The following is a 19,647-nucleotide window of genomic DNA, read 5'->3' as shown; positions in this document are numbered from 1 at the left end:
AAGGGGTAATTCAGACCCCCGCCCCCCCAGGCCTTGCGCCTTCGCTGGCTGTGGGTGGGAACCTACCCTGGGGGTCCACCTCCTTGGCGATCTTGAGGGCATCCGAGTTGGCCAGGTCCGAGTTGGCCGGGGACACGGCCAGGATGAGGCAGTTCTCCTTGGTGACGAACTGCATGAGCATGTCCCGGATCTGGAACTCGATGTCTGCAGGCTGGTCCCCCACCGGGACCTTGGTCATTCCGGGCAGGTCCACCAGGGTCAGGTTCAGCACTGGACAGGGCGGTTAGAGCGCGGGCTCAAGGCGAGTGGCGTGGCCATTGGGGGGCCGATGCAGGAACAGGGCCAGGCCGGAGAGGACCCCCAAGGGAGCGTGGCCGGGGTGGGCGGGGTTAGGGGAAGGTGCTGGGCTGCAGCGCGGGTCCGGGAAGGCGTGGCCGGGGTGGGCGGGGCCACGGCTGGGCGGGGCTTGGGGTCGGATGCTCAGAGGACAGCTGTGGGGGCGGAGTCTGCGGAGGAGCGTAGCCAGCAAAGGGTTGGGCCAGGAATGGTCCTCAGGGGCGAGGCTGAGCCAGGGAACCCCGGAGGCCGCCCCTGCAGGCCTTCTCACCGTGCGGCGAGTAGACTCGGAGGTTGATGGGCACCGGCGAGATGCCTTTGTTGGTGCCGGTGACCCGGTCGGTCTCAGCCTCGATCTCCAGGCGCACCTCCTCGAAGTCGGTGAATTTCTTCCCCTTGCAGTGCAGGAACTCGGCATATTCTGCTCCAAAGGCAGGGGGTGGAGGTGTTGGAGAGGGAGCGGGATTGAGCATCATAGCTCGGAACCCACCCGGGTCCCACCTCCCACCGGGAATAGAACCCCATCCCAAACACGGCCTGCTCCTCCCTCCGCATAACAACGCCTCCTGCCCATTATGCATGGTCAACCCCACTGTCCAGATGGGGAACTGAGGCTCCGAGGGGGAGGGGGGACCCGCCCACAGTCACCGGGCAAGCTAGTCCAGTGGTTTTGCTGGGCCTCTCCTTGGGGAGGGGGTGGGGGCTGGAGCGGCCAGCCTGGCTGAGGAGGGCACGCACCTGTGGAGGCATTGACCAGCTGCAGGACCAGCGGGCGTCTGGTGACAATGCCAGATCCTCGGGGCAGGAAGTCTCTGCAGGGAATTAGAGGCGAGAGGAGGGTCACCTGCCCTGCCCCTCGGAGCTCCAGACATCCCCTGGCGCTCCCTACCGCATCTTAGCCCACAGGTCTCATGTCGCTAAGGGCCGATGGCAGCTGAGAAAGGTGGAACCGTGTTATGGTAATCATTATGGTACTTAATATTAGGACCTGAGAAGGTAAGACTGAAAGCATGTAACCCTGTGTGGACTGTTATAGTAATTAATGTTAGATATAGGAATACTGTGTGAGACCCAAGAATGCACCCTTGTAACCCCACTAGTCCTGGTAAACAACCTATCTGATGGGCACGCCCAAAGCCTGTACACACCCATAGATTAGCAGACCCCGGGTGGGTCCACATATGGCAGCCGCTGATAACGCACACACCAGCGAAGACCACGCCTACAGAGCGGTATATAACCAGACAGTCTGATGGACCCAGCAGCGTGTCGCTCTCCAGCGCACAGCTCTCCTGTCGCCAGAGCGTGAGGACCTGTGAGTGCTCACGTCTCGGTTTCCAGCACGAAACTCTGCCCAATTAACTGTCGATCGAGGAAAGAGCCAGCAGCCAACGGCGCCGTCTACCCCTGTGTGTGTGTCAGCGAGCATCGCCGGGTGGATCCTTCCCAGCGTCTGAGACCCATCAGGAACTGGTAAATAAACCCCCTGTGTGCTTCCATCTAACCGGTTCGTCTGTGTGTAATTTCTCCGGCTCGGCTCAGACCTCGGTGCTGTCTCTGTGAAAGTGTCTGACCAGAAGGTACTGGCGCAAGCCTCAAGCGGATGGTCCAGACCACCTGTGCATGTCCCACTTAGGAGCAGCACCTATATGGGAACCCCCGCACCTCGACATAGGTGACGGGCCTTAAATATATAAGAAATAGAAGCTATTTGGGACAAACAGAGCTCCCCAAGTTCCCCGGGCCACAGAATTTATGCATCTGAGCTGCCAGGAGACAAGACCAACAAGTCCCCAGGCCTGTCTCAGGTCAGCCCAACCCAGCTACTGCCATTGAAGCCGGAAGAAAGGGAGGCACAGGGTGCCCCACATGCCTAAGTGCCCAGTGGCCACAGAGCGGATCCCAAGGAAACGGAGCCACACCTTCTCCCTTCCCTTCCGCCGTGGGGATGGGCAGCGTCTCACTTCCCCTTCCCGGGCCCATCTGGCTGGGCTGAGGGTGAGGGGGATGGGAGGAAGTAGGAGGCAAGGAGAACTCATGCTTCTTAATGCCTACTGCATGCCAGGCTTTCTGTGGGCAATCTCTCATGGACTCTACACAATAGCCCCGTGAGTTAGGCGTTCTTATTATTCCCATTTACAGATGAGGAACCTGAGGCTCAGAGGTGTTCAGGTCGCACAGCCCGTATCTAACAGAGCAGGCCCTGGACCCAGGTCTGTTTGACTCTGCAGTGGAAGCTCCCTGCCCTTCAGCCCCAGGCAGACCCAGCTCCCAAGAAGAACTGGACTGAGGGGACCCCAAATCACCCCCTGCCTCCAGACCGGATGTCTGTACCACAGGCACCTGCCTGTGTGCATGTCAATCTCCGCAGTCCTTTCGGCTTAGTCTCATGGGTGCAAATTCACTCTGTCCGGTCAGCTCTTCTCATCCCTGCCCTCTCCACCCAGTGGCCCCACCCAGGCTGGCACAAGCATGAGGGTGGAGGCCTCTCAGGGATGAGGCTGTTGGAACCCATAGTCATGGCACCCCCAGGGCCCGCAAAGGGGGGAACAGCCTGGAGCCTGAGGGACTATGTTCAGCCCCCACATTCATGGAGAGGCACATAGAGGCCCAGGAAGGGGAAAAGACACACTCAAGGTCATACAGGGCTGGGGCAGAGCCAGAGAAAGAACCCCAGTCTCCTGCCCCCCAACCCAGAGACTGACCTAGATTCACCCAGCTTCCTGCACCCCAGGGTTGGGGCAGAGAGTTCTGGGGAAAACAGAGTAGGCCCAGGCTCCTGGGTTCAAGGCCTCTTCTTGGAGCCCTGGGGAGGGCCTGTCCTCACCCTGCCCCTCCTCTGGGGAGATTGAAAGCTACTGGGGAGGAATCAGCCACTTTAATGAGGAAGAAGGATGAGAAATCCTGCACTTATTCATCATTTCTAGGTGCCAGGCAAGTACTTTTCCCTTTTGCAAACCTGAGCTTCAGAGGGCAGGGCTTGCATGCTTCTGTGCACACTGTACCCCAGTGCCCAGCACAGGGCTTAGCACAAGGAGGCTCTTCATACAAGGAGGCTCTTCATATTGACTGAAACTGCAAGTCCCCACAACAGTGCTCTGATATGGAAATTATCATCTAAAAACTATATATATTTTGTATTGATTTCAGAGAGAAAGGGAGAGGGAGAGATAGAAACATCAATGATGAATCATCAATCGGTTGCCTCCTGCACGCCCCCTACTGGGGAGCAAGCCTGCATCCCAGGCATGTGCCGGGTAGGTAATCTTAGGGTGACTTCCAGGTTCATAGGTCAACGCTCAACCACTGACCCACACTGGCTGGGCAGGAAATTATCATTTTGCAGCTGAAACAACTGAGGCTCAGAGATGTGGAGTGACTCGTCCAAGGTTACCCGGTAGGGATGGCGGAGCTAGGATTCAAACCCAAGTGTCTGTTGGACCCCAGAGCCTGGGAGCTTCCCTGTCAAACCCCGTTGCTCACTAAACTCGAGGAGCCGGGCTTGGCTTTTTATGTAATTCAATTCGGTTCCATCTAGGACATATTTGAGAGCAGCTGCTCTGTGCCAGGCCCTGTGCTGGGCCCTGGGGATGGGAGATGATGAGTCAGACAGCTCCCACCCCAAGGAGCGCACACGGTGGTGGGAGAGACAGGCGAGTAAACAGATAATGCAATGCAGTGTGATACGTGCTGGAGCGAGGTGCGCCAGGCAGCCCAGAGAAGGGGTGATTAACTGGGGGGGGCGGGGGCTTCTTGTCTCTATCTTTCCCTCCCCTTACTGACTCCTGTGGGAGGGTGACCCCCTAGTATTTGGGATCTCCCAGGGTCGTGAAGATAGGACATCTATTTTTACAGAGCTTAGGGTAGGTAGGCGGGCCTGGGGTCCACCATCTTCTGCACCAGCTCTGCACCCAGCAATACCATGGCAACAGTAGTTGCCATGGAAACTTCAGGAGGGGCTGGAAAGGATGGGACTCCCCACAGAGAACCCCCCACCCAGAGACATGGAATTTCCCTGGAGCTCTTCCCTGAGAGGCCTCACCCTACACAGATGGGCCCAGTCAGCCCTGGCAGGCCTGAGGGGTAGGGGGTCTGAGAAGAGCCATGGAGAGGGTGCAGGGAGCCCCGGGCTAGGCTGAAGGGGGTGGTCAGGGGTCTGGGCCAGGCTGCCCAAGTCACTGGCTCCCCAGGGCTGCTTAGAGGACAAGCAGCTTATAGGAGAGATTAGAGGGCAGGGCCACGTGTGGGAGCTGAGCCCCTCCGACCAGCATCTCCAGGGCCGGGTGGGGATGGGGGTGCCTGGGTGGGGAGGGGCCCCAGCTCTGCCATGGCCCAGGCTCTCTAAGCGAGGCCCTCTCCAGGCCTGTATCAGGATTCCCTGGGCAGCTTGTTAAAATGCCCATTTCTCAGACATGCTGGGTTAGCATCTTCTGGGGCGGGGTGCAGGGGAGGGGAGGAGAGAATCTGGATTTTAAACACGGTCCCCCCCACAAAGAAACACGATCTCCATGTGATTTTCATGCTCCCTTCCAAGGTTAAGGATCACTGGCTTAGTGGTTAGGCCAGTGCCGGGCAGAGGCTCTGGGTTTAAATTCCGCTTGGCCATTCCTGAGCCTGGTGACCCTGGGCAAGTTGCTTCACTCTCTGGATCTCAAGTCCTCAGCTGTGAACCAGTATTATCTAAAGCGGGTGTCGTGCATGGCTGCGGGGGTAAGATGAGTGGCTAAGAGGGGACCCCAGAGGCCTGTTTCTCAGCCCCACCTCGATGGGCAGTGGAGAGCACCTGCTGGCTCCCAGGTCTAGACTGAGTGCCTTGTTCCCTGCCGATTTCCCTCGCTAGGCCCAGGCTCAGCACATAGTAGGTGCTCCGGCAACACTCGAAGGAGGCAGCACAGCTGAGGCCTAGCAGCTCCTCAGCTCCAGACTTTCACCTGGACACACTGCCCTGAGCTCTCTGCTTAAGAGTCCTCTATCACACCCGGCCGGCGTGGCTCAGTGGTTGAGCATCGACCTGTGAACCAGGAGGTCACAAGTTCGATTCCCGGTCAGGGCACATGCCCAGGTTGCAGGCTCGATTCCTGGAGTGCGGGGAAGGGTGTGCAGAGGCAACCGATCAATGATTCTCTCTCATCATTGATGTTTCTATCTTTCTCTAAGATCAATAAAAATATATATCGCCTCCTGCCTGGGGACTCAGGCCTGATCCAGCCTCCAGCCAGTGCCGCCCCTGCACCTCCCACCCGACTCCTGGTTCGCCTGAGGGAGGACAGAACAGGTGCCCAGAGAAAAGCGTGTTGGGCCCACCAGCCTCGTGGCCGTGTGGGCGGGAGGGAGGGTGGCATGCCAGCTCTCCCCGCTCATTCTGGGCAGATGGTGGTTTCCCAGGGAGGCCTCACCTTGCCATCTGCAGCGGCGCCTTCAAACCTGAAGCACCGGGAGGGAGGATGAAATAAACCCTCCCAGGACCCCCAGACGCCACATGCTCCCTCAAAACGGCACCGCCACCCAAGAGGGGTCTGGAGAAAGTGTGCGAAAGGTACCCCTACTCCGGTGCCTGGTTCTCAGATCCCGCTGAATGCAAACCATGCCAGAGAGCACCATGCGTGGCCTGGCGTGGACCCAGTGGCGGTCATCCTGAAAGTCTCCTATTTCCCGGGCTCTGATGTCAGACAGGCCTGGCATTGAATGTCAGAGCTGCCACTGAGGAGCTGTGTGGCTTACATGACCATACCTCTCTGAGCCTCGGTTTCCACATCAGTAAAATGGGTTGCTGTGAGGCTTATGTAAGATAATGCCTGATAAATGGTAGCTGTTAGGACTATAAAGTATGATAACTTGCTGAGAACACAGGCTGGGCTCCCACAACCAGGTCACCAAATGGAGCGGCGGAGGGAGCTGGCAGGCGGGTCTCCTGGGGGCTGGCTGGAAGAGTGGGCCAGGATATTTCCAGCCAAATTGGCCCCAGGAAGTGGGAGACAAGGGGGCCCACAGGCTCTGAGGTGCCCTCTAAAGCAGGGAGCTAGGGTGGAGGCCAGGGTGGAGGTGGGCCAAGAAATACAGTTGGGAGGAGGTGAGGCTGCCTCGGGGCAACAAGTCCCTCTCTGTTCCCGCTGCCCCGGGGCCGGGCGCGTCCACTCCACACAGCCCTGGGCTTGCAGCGGAGGCTGGGGCGGTTCAGGGCAGTCCCGGCTCTGGCGTTCCCTGATGTTCTGCTGTCCTGAGAGCAGGGATGGGGCTGGTCCTGTTTGCCACCATATCCCCAGCACCCGGCACGGAGCCTGGCATATCCGGGGCACTCCCAGCACCCCTGTTGGCTGAAAGAATGATTTGAAGATGAGCTCCTCCAGTTTTCCCACCATCGCCCTCATTGTACGATGTGGAAACTGAGGCACAGAAAGGGAAGAGTGGAAATATTAATGTTTACTGCCTGTAATACTATTATATGCAAGATAATTTTTCTTGAATAATTGGTGTTTATTGAATGTAACATTATCATATTTAAAATCATTTTTCTTGAGATATTAATGTTTGTTGCATGTAACATTATATTTTTCTATCTGTCCTGCCTTTCTTCGTTGCCTTTCTTTTCTTCCTTCCTTTTTTTTCCTTCCTTCCTTCCTTCCTTCCTTCCTTCCTTCCTTCCTTCCTTCCTTCCTTCCTTCCAAGTATTGATGACTTTATATTTTCAAAATGGAAGTAAATTTCTCTTTTGCCCCCTCCTTTTAAAAATCTTATGTTCTCCCTTTAAAAAATACTCAGCCCGGCCGGCGTGGCTCAGCGGTTGAGCGTCAACCTATGAACCAGGAGATCAGGGTTCAATTCCCGGTCAGGGCACATGCCCAGGTTGTGGGCTCAGTGTAGGGCGTGCAGGAGGCAGCCGATCCACGATTGTCTCTCATCATTGATGTTTCTATCTCTCTCCCTCTCCCTTCCTCTCTGAAGTCAATAAAAAGATATTTTAAAAAAATACTCAGAAGTGGAGATAAATGGTGATGGAAGGAGACTTGACTTGGGGTGGTGAACACACACTACAATACACAGGTGATGTGTTATAGGTTGTATGCCTGAAACCTATATAATCTTATTAGCCCATGTCACCCCAATCAAGTCAATAAAAATATTCCGAAAATATATAAAAAGGTTTCAAAATTACAAAGCAACCATCACCCCCACACCCGGAGCCACCGCTGTAAACGTGTTATCATTGCGAATAACAACCACGGCAAACGCCGATGGGTGGCTGACCGCCGGCCAGGGACGCTGCCGGGGGCTTTCAAATCCGCATCCTCTCGAGGCTTTTTCCTGGGGCGATGGAAGCGTCTAAAATTAGATGGTGATGATGGCTGCACAACTCTGTGAAGATACTCAAAGCCCTTGAGTTGTGCACTAAAACGGGTGAGTTTCCTGGCATCTGAGTTTTACCTCAGGAAAGCTGTGTAAGAAATCGGCGCCCTCTTCACTGATGCTGGCCGGGCTGTGTGAGGCTGGTGTAACCAGGGTCCCTGCCTCCAGTGGGGAGAAACTGAGGCTCAGAGAGACAAAGTCCGGGGCCCCTCACCTGCCCCCGACACGGGGCTCCTGTCCTCACTCAGGTAGCAGCCATCACCGACATTTCCCGTCATCATTAGCGCCACCACTGAAATATTTCCCTGCTCCAAACCTCAGTCTCCCCATCAGTGAAATGGGCACAGGGCACGGAGCAAGGGATCCCAGGGGGACCCCCTGTACCCCGCCTAGGCCACACGAGAGCCCTGGCATCCCCTCTCTCACAGCCTCAGGCCATGGCTAGCATCTGCCCGTATGCTGTCCTCACTGCCGGGAGGCAGTCCCGGGGCCAAGCGGGGATCCTCTCTGCGGCCGCGGATGGAGCTGGGATATGAGGGCTGGGTGTCCACCTGCGGCCCACGGGGCTCCTTGTGGGACAGGATGGAGGGGGAAGAGACAGGAGCATCCTCCATAGCCCGTCCCGGAACGCCGAGGGTCTAACTTCTAAATTCAGACCAGCCTGCGGGTTGTTATGAAGGCGTTCGGGTCAAGGTTGGAGGGCAGAATGCATTGTTCTGCACAGTTTGGTTTATAACTGGGACGTTTAGACCTGTGGCCCGCGGGCCTCCGCTTCGGCTCTTGTTCCCCTCCTGACAACACCGTGTCCATGACGCTTCCTCCACTCCTGCCCTGTCCCTATCAGCTCGCCTGCGTCCCCTCCCCTGAGGCTCTGACCCTCTGACCCTGGCCAAGGCCTGGGAATTCTCCTGGCGCCAGGAACAGATGCAGAGGCTGATGGCGGCTGCCAGAGTCACCTTTCACATCCAGCTCCACTGGGGCGGGGGGGGGGGGGGATGTCCTCTGGCCGGGCTGGCACAGGAGTCCAGCCATAGGCGAGGCTCGGCATGTGGCAGGTGCATGCTCCGAGCACGGAGAGGCCTGAGCCGAGCGTGGCTGCCCCGCAGGCAGCAGCAGGGGCTCTCTGGGGCTTCCTGGTCCCTGCTCCCTGGGCCTTTGCCCAGGTGTGGTCACTCCTTTGCCTAACCAAGGCCTAATTTTTGCTAAGGCCCAGACTTCAATGTCAGATGCCTTCTCTGGCCCCCTGAGGACTCCCCTCCTTCAATACCAGGCTCCTCACGCCCTTCTTCAAACACCCACCAGGGCTCTCCGTGTGCTTTAGGGTTTGTCTGTCCTGCTTGGCTGTGAGCCCCCGAGGGCAGGGATGGTTGGGCTTGCTCAGAGCTGTGCCCTGAGGGCCTGGCATGCTGCAAGTGCCAAGGAGACGACAGTTCCCTCTGCCCCCTACGGTCAGTGACTATCTACCTCAGCGGTTCTCAACCTGTGGGTCGAGACCCCTTTCACAGGGGTCGCCTAAGACCATCCTGCATATCAGATATTTACATTGTGATTCATAACAGTAGCAACATGACAGTTATGAAGTAGCAACGAAAATAATTTTATGGTTGGGTCACAACATGAGGAACTGTATTTAAAGGGCCAGAAGGTTGAGAACCACTGATCTACCTATGATGTTTCAGTTATCCCCCCATTTCTCTTTGGCCTCAGTCTCCAAATCTGAAAAATGGGACCACTAAGGTGTATTTCAAAGTAGTGAGGATGGGCTGTCCCCAGTGGGAAGGGCTGGGCTAACCAAGACAGGGGCTCTCAGAAGCCAGAGACAGTGCCGGGCTGAGATGGGATGAAGATGTGGAGGAAGGGGCAAGGGCATTGGTAAGAGGCGGCACCTGAGCAGGGCTCGCAGAGTCACCAGGAAGCCCAAAACCTTGCCTCCCAGGCTGCTGCTTGGGCTCTAGGCAGAGGCTCCCTCCCCAGGCCCCTGCCACACACCCTGGATGGAGATCCCCACCCCCACTCTGGCCCCCCCACTGCCTGCACCTATGCCCAGGCAGGAACAGAACTGGCACCTCCTCTCAGCCAGGTCTTCCCGGGAGCACTTCCTGGGCACTATCCCAACACTCCCCACAATCCCGTGGGGGAGCTGCTAGACTATCCCCATTTTACAGATGAGAACATAGCGGCTGAGTGGGCTCAGCTTGCAAGTGGAGAGCTGAGCTGCAAACCCCGGTCTGATTCCAGAGCCTGAGCCCCCGGCCCCTCTGCCACAGTCCCACGGTCTTGGTCTCCCCAGGAGCCAAGTGGGCAGGGAGGGTGGGTCCTACCCATTTGTCGACCTGCCTGGGCACCAGAGTGAGAGAGACCTGGGCGCTGTAGCCCGGAAGTCTGTCCAGGACACCCCACTCTTGGCGCTGCACGGGCATCTGTTCATGAAATGCTGGGGTGTCTGGGGGCCCACGCACACTCCTCCGTCTGAATATCCTCAAGATGAGCTCATCTACTCGACAAGAATGGCTTCCAAATTTATATTCCCAGCCCCCTCCTCCCTGAGCTCCGACTTGCATTCCCACACTGCCTACCCCACACCTCAGACTCAACATGTTCAAAACCAGACTCCTGCTCATACCCCGCTCCCAAACCTGCTCCCCCTGTACCCCGTTCATGGCACCAACACCCACCCAGGGCCCACGACGCCGAAGTCATCTTTGATCCCTTTTCCTCACCCTCCACATCCCACCCATAATCAGGATATGTCCTGAACCCCACCTTCCCCCTCTCCACTGCCAAAGCCTGGTCCAGGCCCCGGCACCTCTTGCCACTGCAGCAGCCTCCTCATCTGTCTCCCGCCCCTCTGCTGCCCCCTCCCCAAGTCACACACTTGCTGGAATCAGCTCAAGTTACTCTACTTAAAAGCTTCTGGTAATAATGAAAACAAACCCAACTCCTCACCACAGTCTAAGGGCCTCGGAGATCTAGCCCCTGCCTCCTCTCTGAGGCCGTCCTCTGTGCTCACCAAACACCAGCCTGGCTCCTTTCTGTTCTTCAGACACACCGCATTTATCCCTGCCCCAGGGTCTTTGCATGTGCTGATCCCTCAGCAGAGAATGCTTCTCCCGGGTTAGCCACATGCTACTCGTCCCTCAGGGCACATTCCAGATGCCATCCCCTCCTGGAGACCTTGTCTGATTCCCCGGGGACAGCGGCCCTTCTTCCCTCCCCAGCGCTGACCACATTCTCCAGTCGTCACGGACATGCTTCCGTGCCCACGACTTCAGCTTCCTGTCTGGAATGCAGACTTTTGTCTTCTCTGCCATAGGATCCCAGCAGGGAGCCGTGTGCATAGGACCCCAGCAGGGAGCCCTGTGGACACTCCATGAATGTCGGCTGCGTGACTGAGCAAATCAGCCTCAGTTTTCCCTTCGGTAAAAAGGGATGAGGAAATAGCACAGAAACACCCAGACAAGTCCGAGCAGGGCCCCGGGCGGCTGCCGGGCCACCTCCATTACAGAGCTGACAGCAGGGTCCTCCTCCTGCCAGGAGCCTCTGCTTCCTCCGATGCGCTTTCCACTTCCTCTCCGTGGGGGGTTGACCCCTGGGGAGCCCCAGGAGGCAGAGCTGCTGTTACCATGCTGACGGGTCTGGGGACCCAGCCCTGGAAAGGCAAGGAGCCCATGAGGGAGCAGGCCGGGCTGACTGGGGGCTCCGCGGAACCTCGGTTTCCCATCTGCTCTACCTGCGCCTGCATCTGAACACCTGTGCATCCTCCGGCACGACCGTCTTCAAAGGGCATTGGGGCGCGGAGGGCAGCGAGGGGGCCCCCACTGCACCAGTAAACCGCGGTGGCCAGGCTGGCCTGCTGTGCTGCCAAGTGCTGGCACCTCTCTCTGCTGGACAGTGAACTCTGAGAGGGTGGCGGTTGGGTCTGCCCTAGCACTCAGGCACCCAAACCTACCTGAGGATCAGCACCCCACTCTGATGTGTTTACAAAAGGCCTTTACACACATGGACTCACGGCAGCCCCGCAGCCACCATCTCAGGAAGGTGGGCGGCAGAGCAGCTGTCAGTGTCCCCATCCTACAGATGGGGAAAACGGAGGCCCACACTTGCACAGCCTGTGCCCAGTGCAGGGCTTGGCTCTCTGAGGCTGTGCAGGGCCAACACTAGCAACTGGGCTCTGTAGTCTAATGGGCACTGTCCTTCCTGCAGTGTGACCTTGGGCAAGGCACCTAGCCTCAGGGTCTCAGTTTCTTCATCTGCAGAATGGGCACCGTGGCACCTGCCTCGTGGGGCTGTGTGAGCCATCCTGTGCAGCATGGTGTGGGCACATGGGAAGGGCGAGTAGGTGGGAGCTGAGCCCTTCCCCTCCATAGCCCCTGCCCAGAGCCCACGGCCTGGCACAGAGCAGGCGCTGGGCAAACATTCAGTGGATGGAAGGCAGGGATGTGGCTTGAACACGGCAGAGGGCTGGATATCCGTGAGTGTCATTTCATGCACGAAGGCCTCAGGGCTTTACTGTCTCAGGGTTCCCTGGCCCCCCACTCTGACTGCTTGGCCACGGGCAGTAGCCCATCTGTGTGTCCCTTGCCTGTGTCTCTGCAGCTCTTAGGGTCACGTGAGCAGGAGGAGGGTTCTTGGGAAGCTGATCCCCAAGAGACAGACGGCCGCCCCCTCTGCTGACCAGATGGGCCCAGCCACCCCCACGGTGGCTCTCCAGCATCCCACAGATACACTGCGCTGGTCGGGGCCCTTCTCTCTGTCCCTCACAGTGGGCACTGCGCTTCCCCGGTCACTCACTGGAGAGGAAGGAACCACCATCCAGTCCAACTGGCCACGTTAGGGATGGAAAACTGAGGCAGGCGCAGAGAGGGCAAGTGACTGGCCTGAGGTTTCACAGCAGAACCTGGCTTGGACCCAAGATGTCTCTCCCCAGATGGAGGGAGGGGCCCCTGCCTCCCTCTCCCACAGGCCATCTCTTCCTTGGCCATGAAGGTCATTGGAAGGAAGCTTGGGTTTCTGAAGGGGAGGGAGGGAGGGAGGGAGGGAGGGAGGTCAAGATCAATTCTCGTGCCTTCTCCCTCAGGGAGCCCAGCCCCACATCCAGCTCTCCAGCACTGGGGAGAGCGTCACCCTCTCTCTTTCCTTCTCAGCACCCGCAAAGCCATCTCTGCCTCCTCCTTCTTGGGGGAGTCTAGGGTCATGACCCTGCACCCCTCCAAACCCAGGACCTTCTGTCTTTGCGGTGGCCCCGACTCCCAGCCACCTGGCCCTCCCAGCGCCTCCTGAGCTCAGAGTCAGGAGGGGGATTAGGTTCTGCAAATGGCTCCCCCCTCCCCGGCACCCTGCTTCCCTGTCTTAGTCATCTCTGTCCTCCGCCTTCTCCCTCCATTACCATCCCTGCCAGGCCAAGGGGAGAACACACTGACAGGCGCCCTCCACCCAGGGGCGGCGGTGAGCAAGGGCCCTGCTGGTCAGAAAAGCATCAGAAGCGGTTCCCCCCCCCCTTCCCTTCCTCATCCTGCAGCCCGCGCTCCCCCCGCCGCCACCAACGCTGCGCACGGATGGAGGCCGGAGCCGCAGAGGTGTGTGTGTGTGTGAGGGAGGGAGGGAGGGAGGCTGTGCCTGGTCCGCGATGCCCACGGGGCTATGTCCTCTCCAGGGGGCTGTGACGGGTGTCCCCTGCCCCGGCCCAGGAGTCCCCATGGTGGGAGGGAGCTGTCCTCCATGGAGCCTAGGGGTGGGGGGCACTGTCCGGGGGTGCTGCCCCTCCAAGGGACTCCCGGAGTGGAAGGGAGGCGCTGAGTAATGCAGGCCCCTCAGTGTCCATGGGCGAGGGGGGGGGGCGAGCAGCCCTGTGCAAGGGTTCCCTGGCGGAGCGCCGTCCTCCCTAAAGGATGGGCGGAGGAGGGGGCGTGATACCGCGGCGATGGGCTGACCCCGGGTCGGACAAGCTGGGGGCGCTGCCTCCCCTGAGGGACCCCTGCGGAGGGTGAGGGCCGCCTCCCTCTGGCTGGAGGTGGGGGGCGCGCGGTCCGCGGGTGCAGCGCCAGGGGCTTCGAGGTCGTGGCGCCGTCAGGGACGGGGGCGGAGGGCCAGGGGACTCAGGTGTCTGAGCCCGCAGGCGCGGCGCTCCTACCTGCCCACGAAATCTCAGCACGAGCTCTGCTGCCCGCGCTCTGGCCGCCCACCACGGCGGCAGTCGAGTCAGCGTTCTGGCCGATGGCGGAGAAGGCGTCCTGCAGCCGGTTGACCAGCGGGATGAGATCTTCCATGCCACGGTTACCCATGGCGGCGGCGGGCCCCGCGGGCTGCGATCCGGCCGCGGCTCCCGCTCCCGGCTCTGGCTCCGCCGCCGCAGCCGCGCGCTCCGACTGCCTGCGCCGCTGCCCCCCGCCCCTCCGGGAGCGCAGCGGAGCGCTGCAGCGATCTGCCGCCAGAGGGCGCCCGCGGCGGTGCAGGCGGGCGGCCGTGCGCAGGCGCCGTCAGCGGCACTGTGGGGATTGTAGTTTTCTCCTTCTGCGGGTTTCGGGGCGCCTGTCTAGCGTCTGGGGGCGCGGATGCTGCACCAAAGATACCATTTCTGGGAATGGGCGAGGGTCTCACGCCAAGTACCGGGCCTCTTGGACAGGAGTCATGACTGCCTCACTCCATCTTACAGATGGGGAAACTGAGGCTTGGGGAGAGGATGGGCCTCCTCCAAGGTCACAGTCTCCTGAGCACCTACTGTAAGCCAGGCCTGTCCTGGGCCCTGGAGGTACAGCCGTGAACAAGACTGTCCTCAATCTCACATCCAGGTGGCAGGCAGGCAGTAAATGACCAAACAGGTAAATGAAAGAGTAAAAGTGAAGATAGTTTATCCTAAGAGCCATGGAGGAAAGAAAGAGGCTGTGAAAAGAGGTACCCGTGTGGGTGCACAAAGTCCACGTCAGCCTGGGAGGAGTGTTTGGGGGGGGTGTTCTCGGAGGAGGTGACTTTTGAGAAGAGACCTAAATGAGAAGACACAGCTACAGGCAGATCGGGGGAGAGCAGGCCAGGCTGAAGGATCAGCAGGATGCAGAGGCCCCTCCACTTAGAAGGCCATTCTCGGGAGGGTTGGGACTTCCTGTCCTGAGAGGAGTAGATTTTGCCCCAACTCATCATCATGGTGGTAAGACAGTGGGATTTGAATCAGGGACTCTTACAACCCTACCTGTTTATTCCTTTCACACAACGAGGTCACGGGGCCCCAGGCCTAGCCATCACCTCTGCATTTGAGGAACCTAATTTGGACTCCCTACAAGGAGGCTAGGAAAGGGAGGCCAGCCTACCCTGTGCTGTTGGGGGTCAGTGGACCTTTCCTATGCATAAACTAGAGGCCTGATGCACGAAATTCGTGCAAGGGGCTCGACCCTCGCAGCCACGGTGGCTGCCTCGGCTCTTGCCATCCCAGCTTCGGCTTCGTCTGGAAGGACGTCCAGAAGGTCGTTTGGCTGTCTGGTCTAATTAGCATATTATGCTTTTATTATTATAGATAGGGCGGGGACAAAGTGGGGAGAGCAGTGGCCTGTGAATCGAAGTATCATTTATTCATCCATTTAATACATTTTTATTGAGCCAGGCACTATACTGGATGCCAGAGATAAAGCAGGGAGCAAAATGGACAAGAAATCCTTACTCACATGTGGCTTCTAGACGAGTGGAAAAAGAGAAACAAAACAAATAAGCTAATGAATATGACTTTGTCACATGGTGCTGAGTGCTTTGGGAAGCAGGAAGCTGGGGGAGGTTGGGAGCAGTCGTGTTGCTATTGTGTGATCAGATGGTCAGAGGAGGCCTCTGGTAAGGTAAAAGTTGTTTTTTTAAATAGTTTTATTGGTGAGGTAAAGTTTGAGCAGAGGCCTGAGGAAATAAGCAAGTGACACACGTGGGCAGGCAGGGGAGAGATTTTTCTAGGCAGGCAGAGGGAATAAGCAGGCCCTCCCCCAGGAGCCTGGCCTGGGTCTTACACAAGCTGTATGGTGCAGTCCCTCCAGGTCTCTAAGCCTCAGTTATCTACTCTGGGTAATGGGGATAAGGATAGATCTGAGTGTCTGTGAAGGGCATGACCCTGGCCTGGCGCTGAGGAGGCTCATTACACCGCTGCTTTGAGGACGCCAGTGATGACAGCCCTCCGGCCAGCTGGGGCATCGGCTACGCACAATGCACATCCTGAGCAGCCGCTCCCAGCCAGCCCGTTACTATGCTCCGTGGGGTAGAGCCGTTCATTTGGGGAGGGGGCGCAGTTTGCAAATGCCTGCCTAGGGGGTGCCATCATGGCTGGGCTGTTTTTCCTAATGAGGATAGTGAAGCTTCTTGTAAAAATCAGGCTTTACAGTGTTTGAAAGCTTCTGACCGTCCTCCCACCCAGAAGTAACCACTACTATAGTTCAGTGTTTCTTCTCTGTTTTTTTTTCACATGAATGCATTTTTTACAGAAGCGGGATCACATCACATTCCCTGTACTGCTGCACCACTGATGTCACACCAGCAGCCCCGAGTCTGTCGGAAACGTAGGAGGACAGGCCCCACCGTGACCTGCTGGGTCACAACCTGGATCTAAGGAGAACCCAGTGCCCAGCAGACTCCTGTGCGCGGCACCGCGGGAGGCGCTCTGCCTGCCTCGCTGCGCGCAGCTCTTTCCGCAGCTGAAGAACAGCTAGAACGGCCCCGTTCCTCGTTCACGGCTGCGTAGTTTCTCACTGTTTCTCCCTCCTCTGCTCAGAATGGTTGTGTTGAGTTGGAAGAATCGATGAATAAAATGCCATGGTGGGGTGTAAAGAGGCTGATGTTCTGGGCAGAGGAACCAGCATAAGCAAAGCTGGGAATCAGAAAGGAAGTGACCCTGAGATGCACCCTGGCCTCGTTCCCCTGAGCTGTGGGTGAGGCCTGAAGGATTGCAGGCAGTCTCTCCAAGCACCGAGCAGCTGGGCCCCGGGGGCCGTGAACTCAATGGGTCACAATGGCTTGGAGTCTCCTGTGAGCGCCCAAGGGGGGAATTCTCTCTGGAGCCCCTGCAGCTTTACCATCAATGGTGCTGGCAGGTTAACAACAGGCAGGTTGGCTGGGCCCTTCCTCCTGGCCCGGTTCCTGCCTGGGAGACCCACCCTCAGGAGGGAGGAGTTCTTCTCAGCTCCTTTTGACAGATGAGGAAACCGAGGCACAAAGAGGGCGATGAGGAGTGAGTCAAGAGCAAGGGTGGGCAAACTTTTTGACTCGAGGGCCACAATGGGTTCTTAAACTGGACCGGAGGGCCGGAACAAAAGCATGGATGGAGTGTTTGTGTGAACCAATATAAATTCAAAGTAAACATCATTACATAAAAGGGTACGTTTTTTTTTTATTTTAGTTTTATTCATTTCAAACTGGCCGGATCCGGCCCACGGCTGGTCTAGAGTCATCCCTTCATTCCTTCGCTCACTCATGTAACCGACCTTCCCCAGGCAACCGCGATGTGAGGCGCTCTGAGCTGGGTCCCAAGGACACGGGCCCAGTCAGCAGCTGCTTCCTGCCACCCGGGCACGTGCCACTCGCAAGGGCAGATGTAATGCCAGGTAAGGAGGTGGCAGGTGACAATGACACCGTGATCAAGAGCCGGTTGGGAAGTGGGGAAACAGTGACAATAGCCACCACCCCGGGCAGGTGCTCGATGAGGAAACTGGGGAAACGCTAATGCCACCCGAGGCTCCAATCGATGGAGACATTCACCCCGCCCTCAAACGGGGATACTCAGGGGGACGGTGCCAGCTCTTCTCCACCCAAAACACACTTCCCGTCCCACCAGCAGAAAGTCTGAGGGGGGAGGAGAAGATGGACACAATCATTCTATAGTTTATCTGAAAAAAAAGTACAAGATTGAGAATTGGCAAGACATTCTTTATAAAGCATAATAATGTCAGGGGCTCGTGTTGTCAAGCATTAAGATATATTCCCAAACTGTAATAGTCACACTACGTGCCATCGTGGAGACAGGCGGACTCCTGGAGCAGAGTAGGTCTGGACATAGATCCCCACGAGCAGGGCTTATTTCCTGATAAAGATGTGTCTCAAATGAGAGGCAAGGAAGAGGCTTCGGGCTGATGCTGTCTCCTCAGACTTCACTTGGGATGCACAGAGGTGGGGCCTCTCGTTTCCCCCCCGCAAACATATCCCTTCCAGTGGGGCCTTTGCCTGCAATGGGATTCATTACAACACGCGTCTAGCCCCAAACTGTCCCCAGAGCTTTCCTATCCCCTATCCCGTCTGGTCTTCAAGGAGGCGGCACAGGGTCACATGCATTCTTGAAAACGCTCCCTCCTTCCTCATGAGTCATTCAAACCAATCACAGCAAATTAGGGGGCGGGGGAGAGAAAGGGAAAAAACACCCGCAAGTTCACTAGACAATAATTTATTTTTTCCAAACCGGGATCATAATGTGTATGTGGTTTTGTCACCTATTGAGTTCACTTCACATCGTATTGGGAGTGTTTAAGTAGCCTTTGAAAACACAAAGTCTGGTGGCTGCATGCTCTTCCTTAAGAAGCAGATGCCATGCCCTGGTCCGGTGGTTCAGTTGGTTAGAGCTTCATCCCAATACACCAAGGCTGTGGGTTCCATTCCCAGACAGGGCACACACAAGGATCAACCAAGGGATGCAGAAATAGGTGGAACAACAAACCAGTGTTTCTCTCTCTCTCTCTCTCTCTCTCTCTCTCTCTCTCTTTCTCTCTCAAATTAATAAATAAAAAATTTGAAGAAAAAAAAAAGCAGACACCATGATTAATTTAGTTGTTCTAACGTTGGTGATTTCCCAGACAGCCACTGCAAATGATGTTCCTGTGAAGGACCCGCTGGTTTGAAGAACTCCCCTTTCTATTATTTCCTGGGACTAGATTCCTCCAAGTTACCAGGCAAAGGGCACAACACCTTCGTGTCTCGGAGGCTTTGCCAATGGCTTTCCAGAAAGCAGGAAACACAGGCAGCCGGCGCTGTCTTCCCCCTTCACCCCTCACCAGCATGAGCATTATTTTCAGTGGTTTTCTTTCTTTCTCTTTTTTTACTTTGGCAATTTGCTAGACTCACTCAGTGCCAGGTGCCAGTGCTAAGCATTATGTAACACCCCTCCCCCACCCCAGAGTGGGAACATCCATTTTCTAGGGGAAGAAGCGGGCGCAGAGAGGACTCCCCCGGCGGCCAGGGTCGCTGAGGCACAGGCAGTGAGCCCCGACCCAAGCCCGGGCGTCTCCAACGCTCGCGCCCAGATCAGGTGTCAGCGCGCTTGCACCGGGTGGGCAGCCAGGGCGGTCTCCACGCGCCCCTCCTCTCCCTGCCAGGGCCCGGGTTTTCTAATCGGAGAGAACGTAACGCTGTGGCACCTTCCCTAGCGCTCCCGGCCCTTCAGGGGTAAAGCCCAACCCCCCAGGCCCACCTTCCAAGCCACCCGCCTCCAGGTTGCCCCTTCACTCAGTGGCGCGATGTCTCCCGGACCCCGGCCTGGCCCGCGCGCTCTCGCGACCCTAAGTCCTGGCGGAGTTAGGCACCTGTGCGGCCCCCGCCCCGCGGGGTTGCGGGAGGGCGGGTCCTGAGCCTTAGGCATCACCTGTCACCTGATGAAGACGGCTAGGCACCGAGGTCTCTCCCTGGACGCGCGGGGCGGCCCCAGGTCTGCGCGTCCCTAGCGCCACCGCGCGCCCGCCGCCCAGATCGGCGCTCACTGCGCCGGGAGCGAGCCGCCCGGGGCGGTACCGACCCGCTGAGCACCAGCCGCGGGAACGGGGGTTGCTTTTGAGTAACCTCCAGTTGTTTGGCTCAGTGACTGCGTCTAGGGACAGAGGGAGGGGCGTAGGGACGGGGGACAGAGCCGTAAAGAACCCCTCTCGGCAGGACCGTTTCAGGCCCAGGATGAGTTTTATCATTAAACTCAGCCTTTCTCCCGCGCTCCCGAGGCACGCTTTCCAAATGGAAGGCGGCTGGTTGGAA

General features: G+C 57.7%; 1 protein-coding gene across 1 annotated transcript in view; it reads right to left on the bottom strand.

Moving 5' to 3' along the window:
- Positions 1-14,040, bottom strand: part of DNM1 (dynamin 1) — a 42,103-nt gene extending 28,063 nt beyond the window's left edge. Inside the window, 4 exon segments of the mRNA XM_023744470.1 lie at positions 67-270; positions 608-757; positions 1,075-1,185; positions 13,844-14,040. Of these exon segments, the coding sequence (XP_023600238.1) occupies positions 67-270; positions 608-757; positions 1,075-1,185; positions 13,844-13,961 (583 nt within the window). The 5' untranslated portion in view covers positions 13,962-14,040.
- Between the last annotated feature and the right edge of the window lie 5,607 nt (positions 14,041-19,647).

Source organism: Myotis lucifugus, unplaced genomic scaffold (assembly GCF_000147115.1).
Source record: "Myotis lucifugus unplaced genomic scaffold, Myoluc2.0 scaffold_465, whole genome shotgun sequence".
NCBI classification, from domain to species: domain Eukaryota; kingdom Metazoa; phylum Chordata; class Mammalia; order Chiroptera; family Vespertilionidae; genus Myotis; species Myotis lucifugus.
Note: the sequence above shows the minus strand (reverse complement) of the source record. Positions and strands in the feature narration are given on the sequence as shown.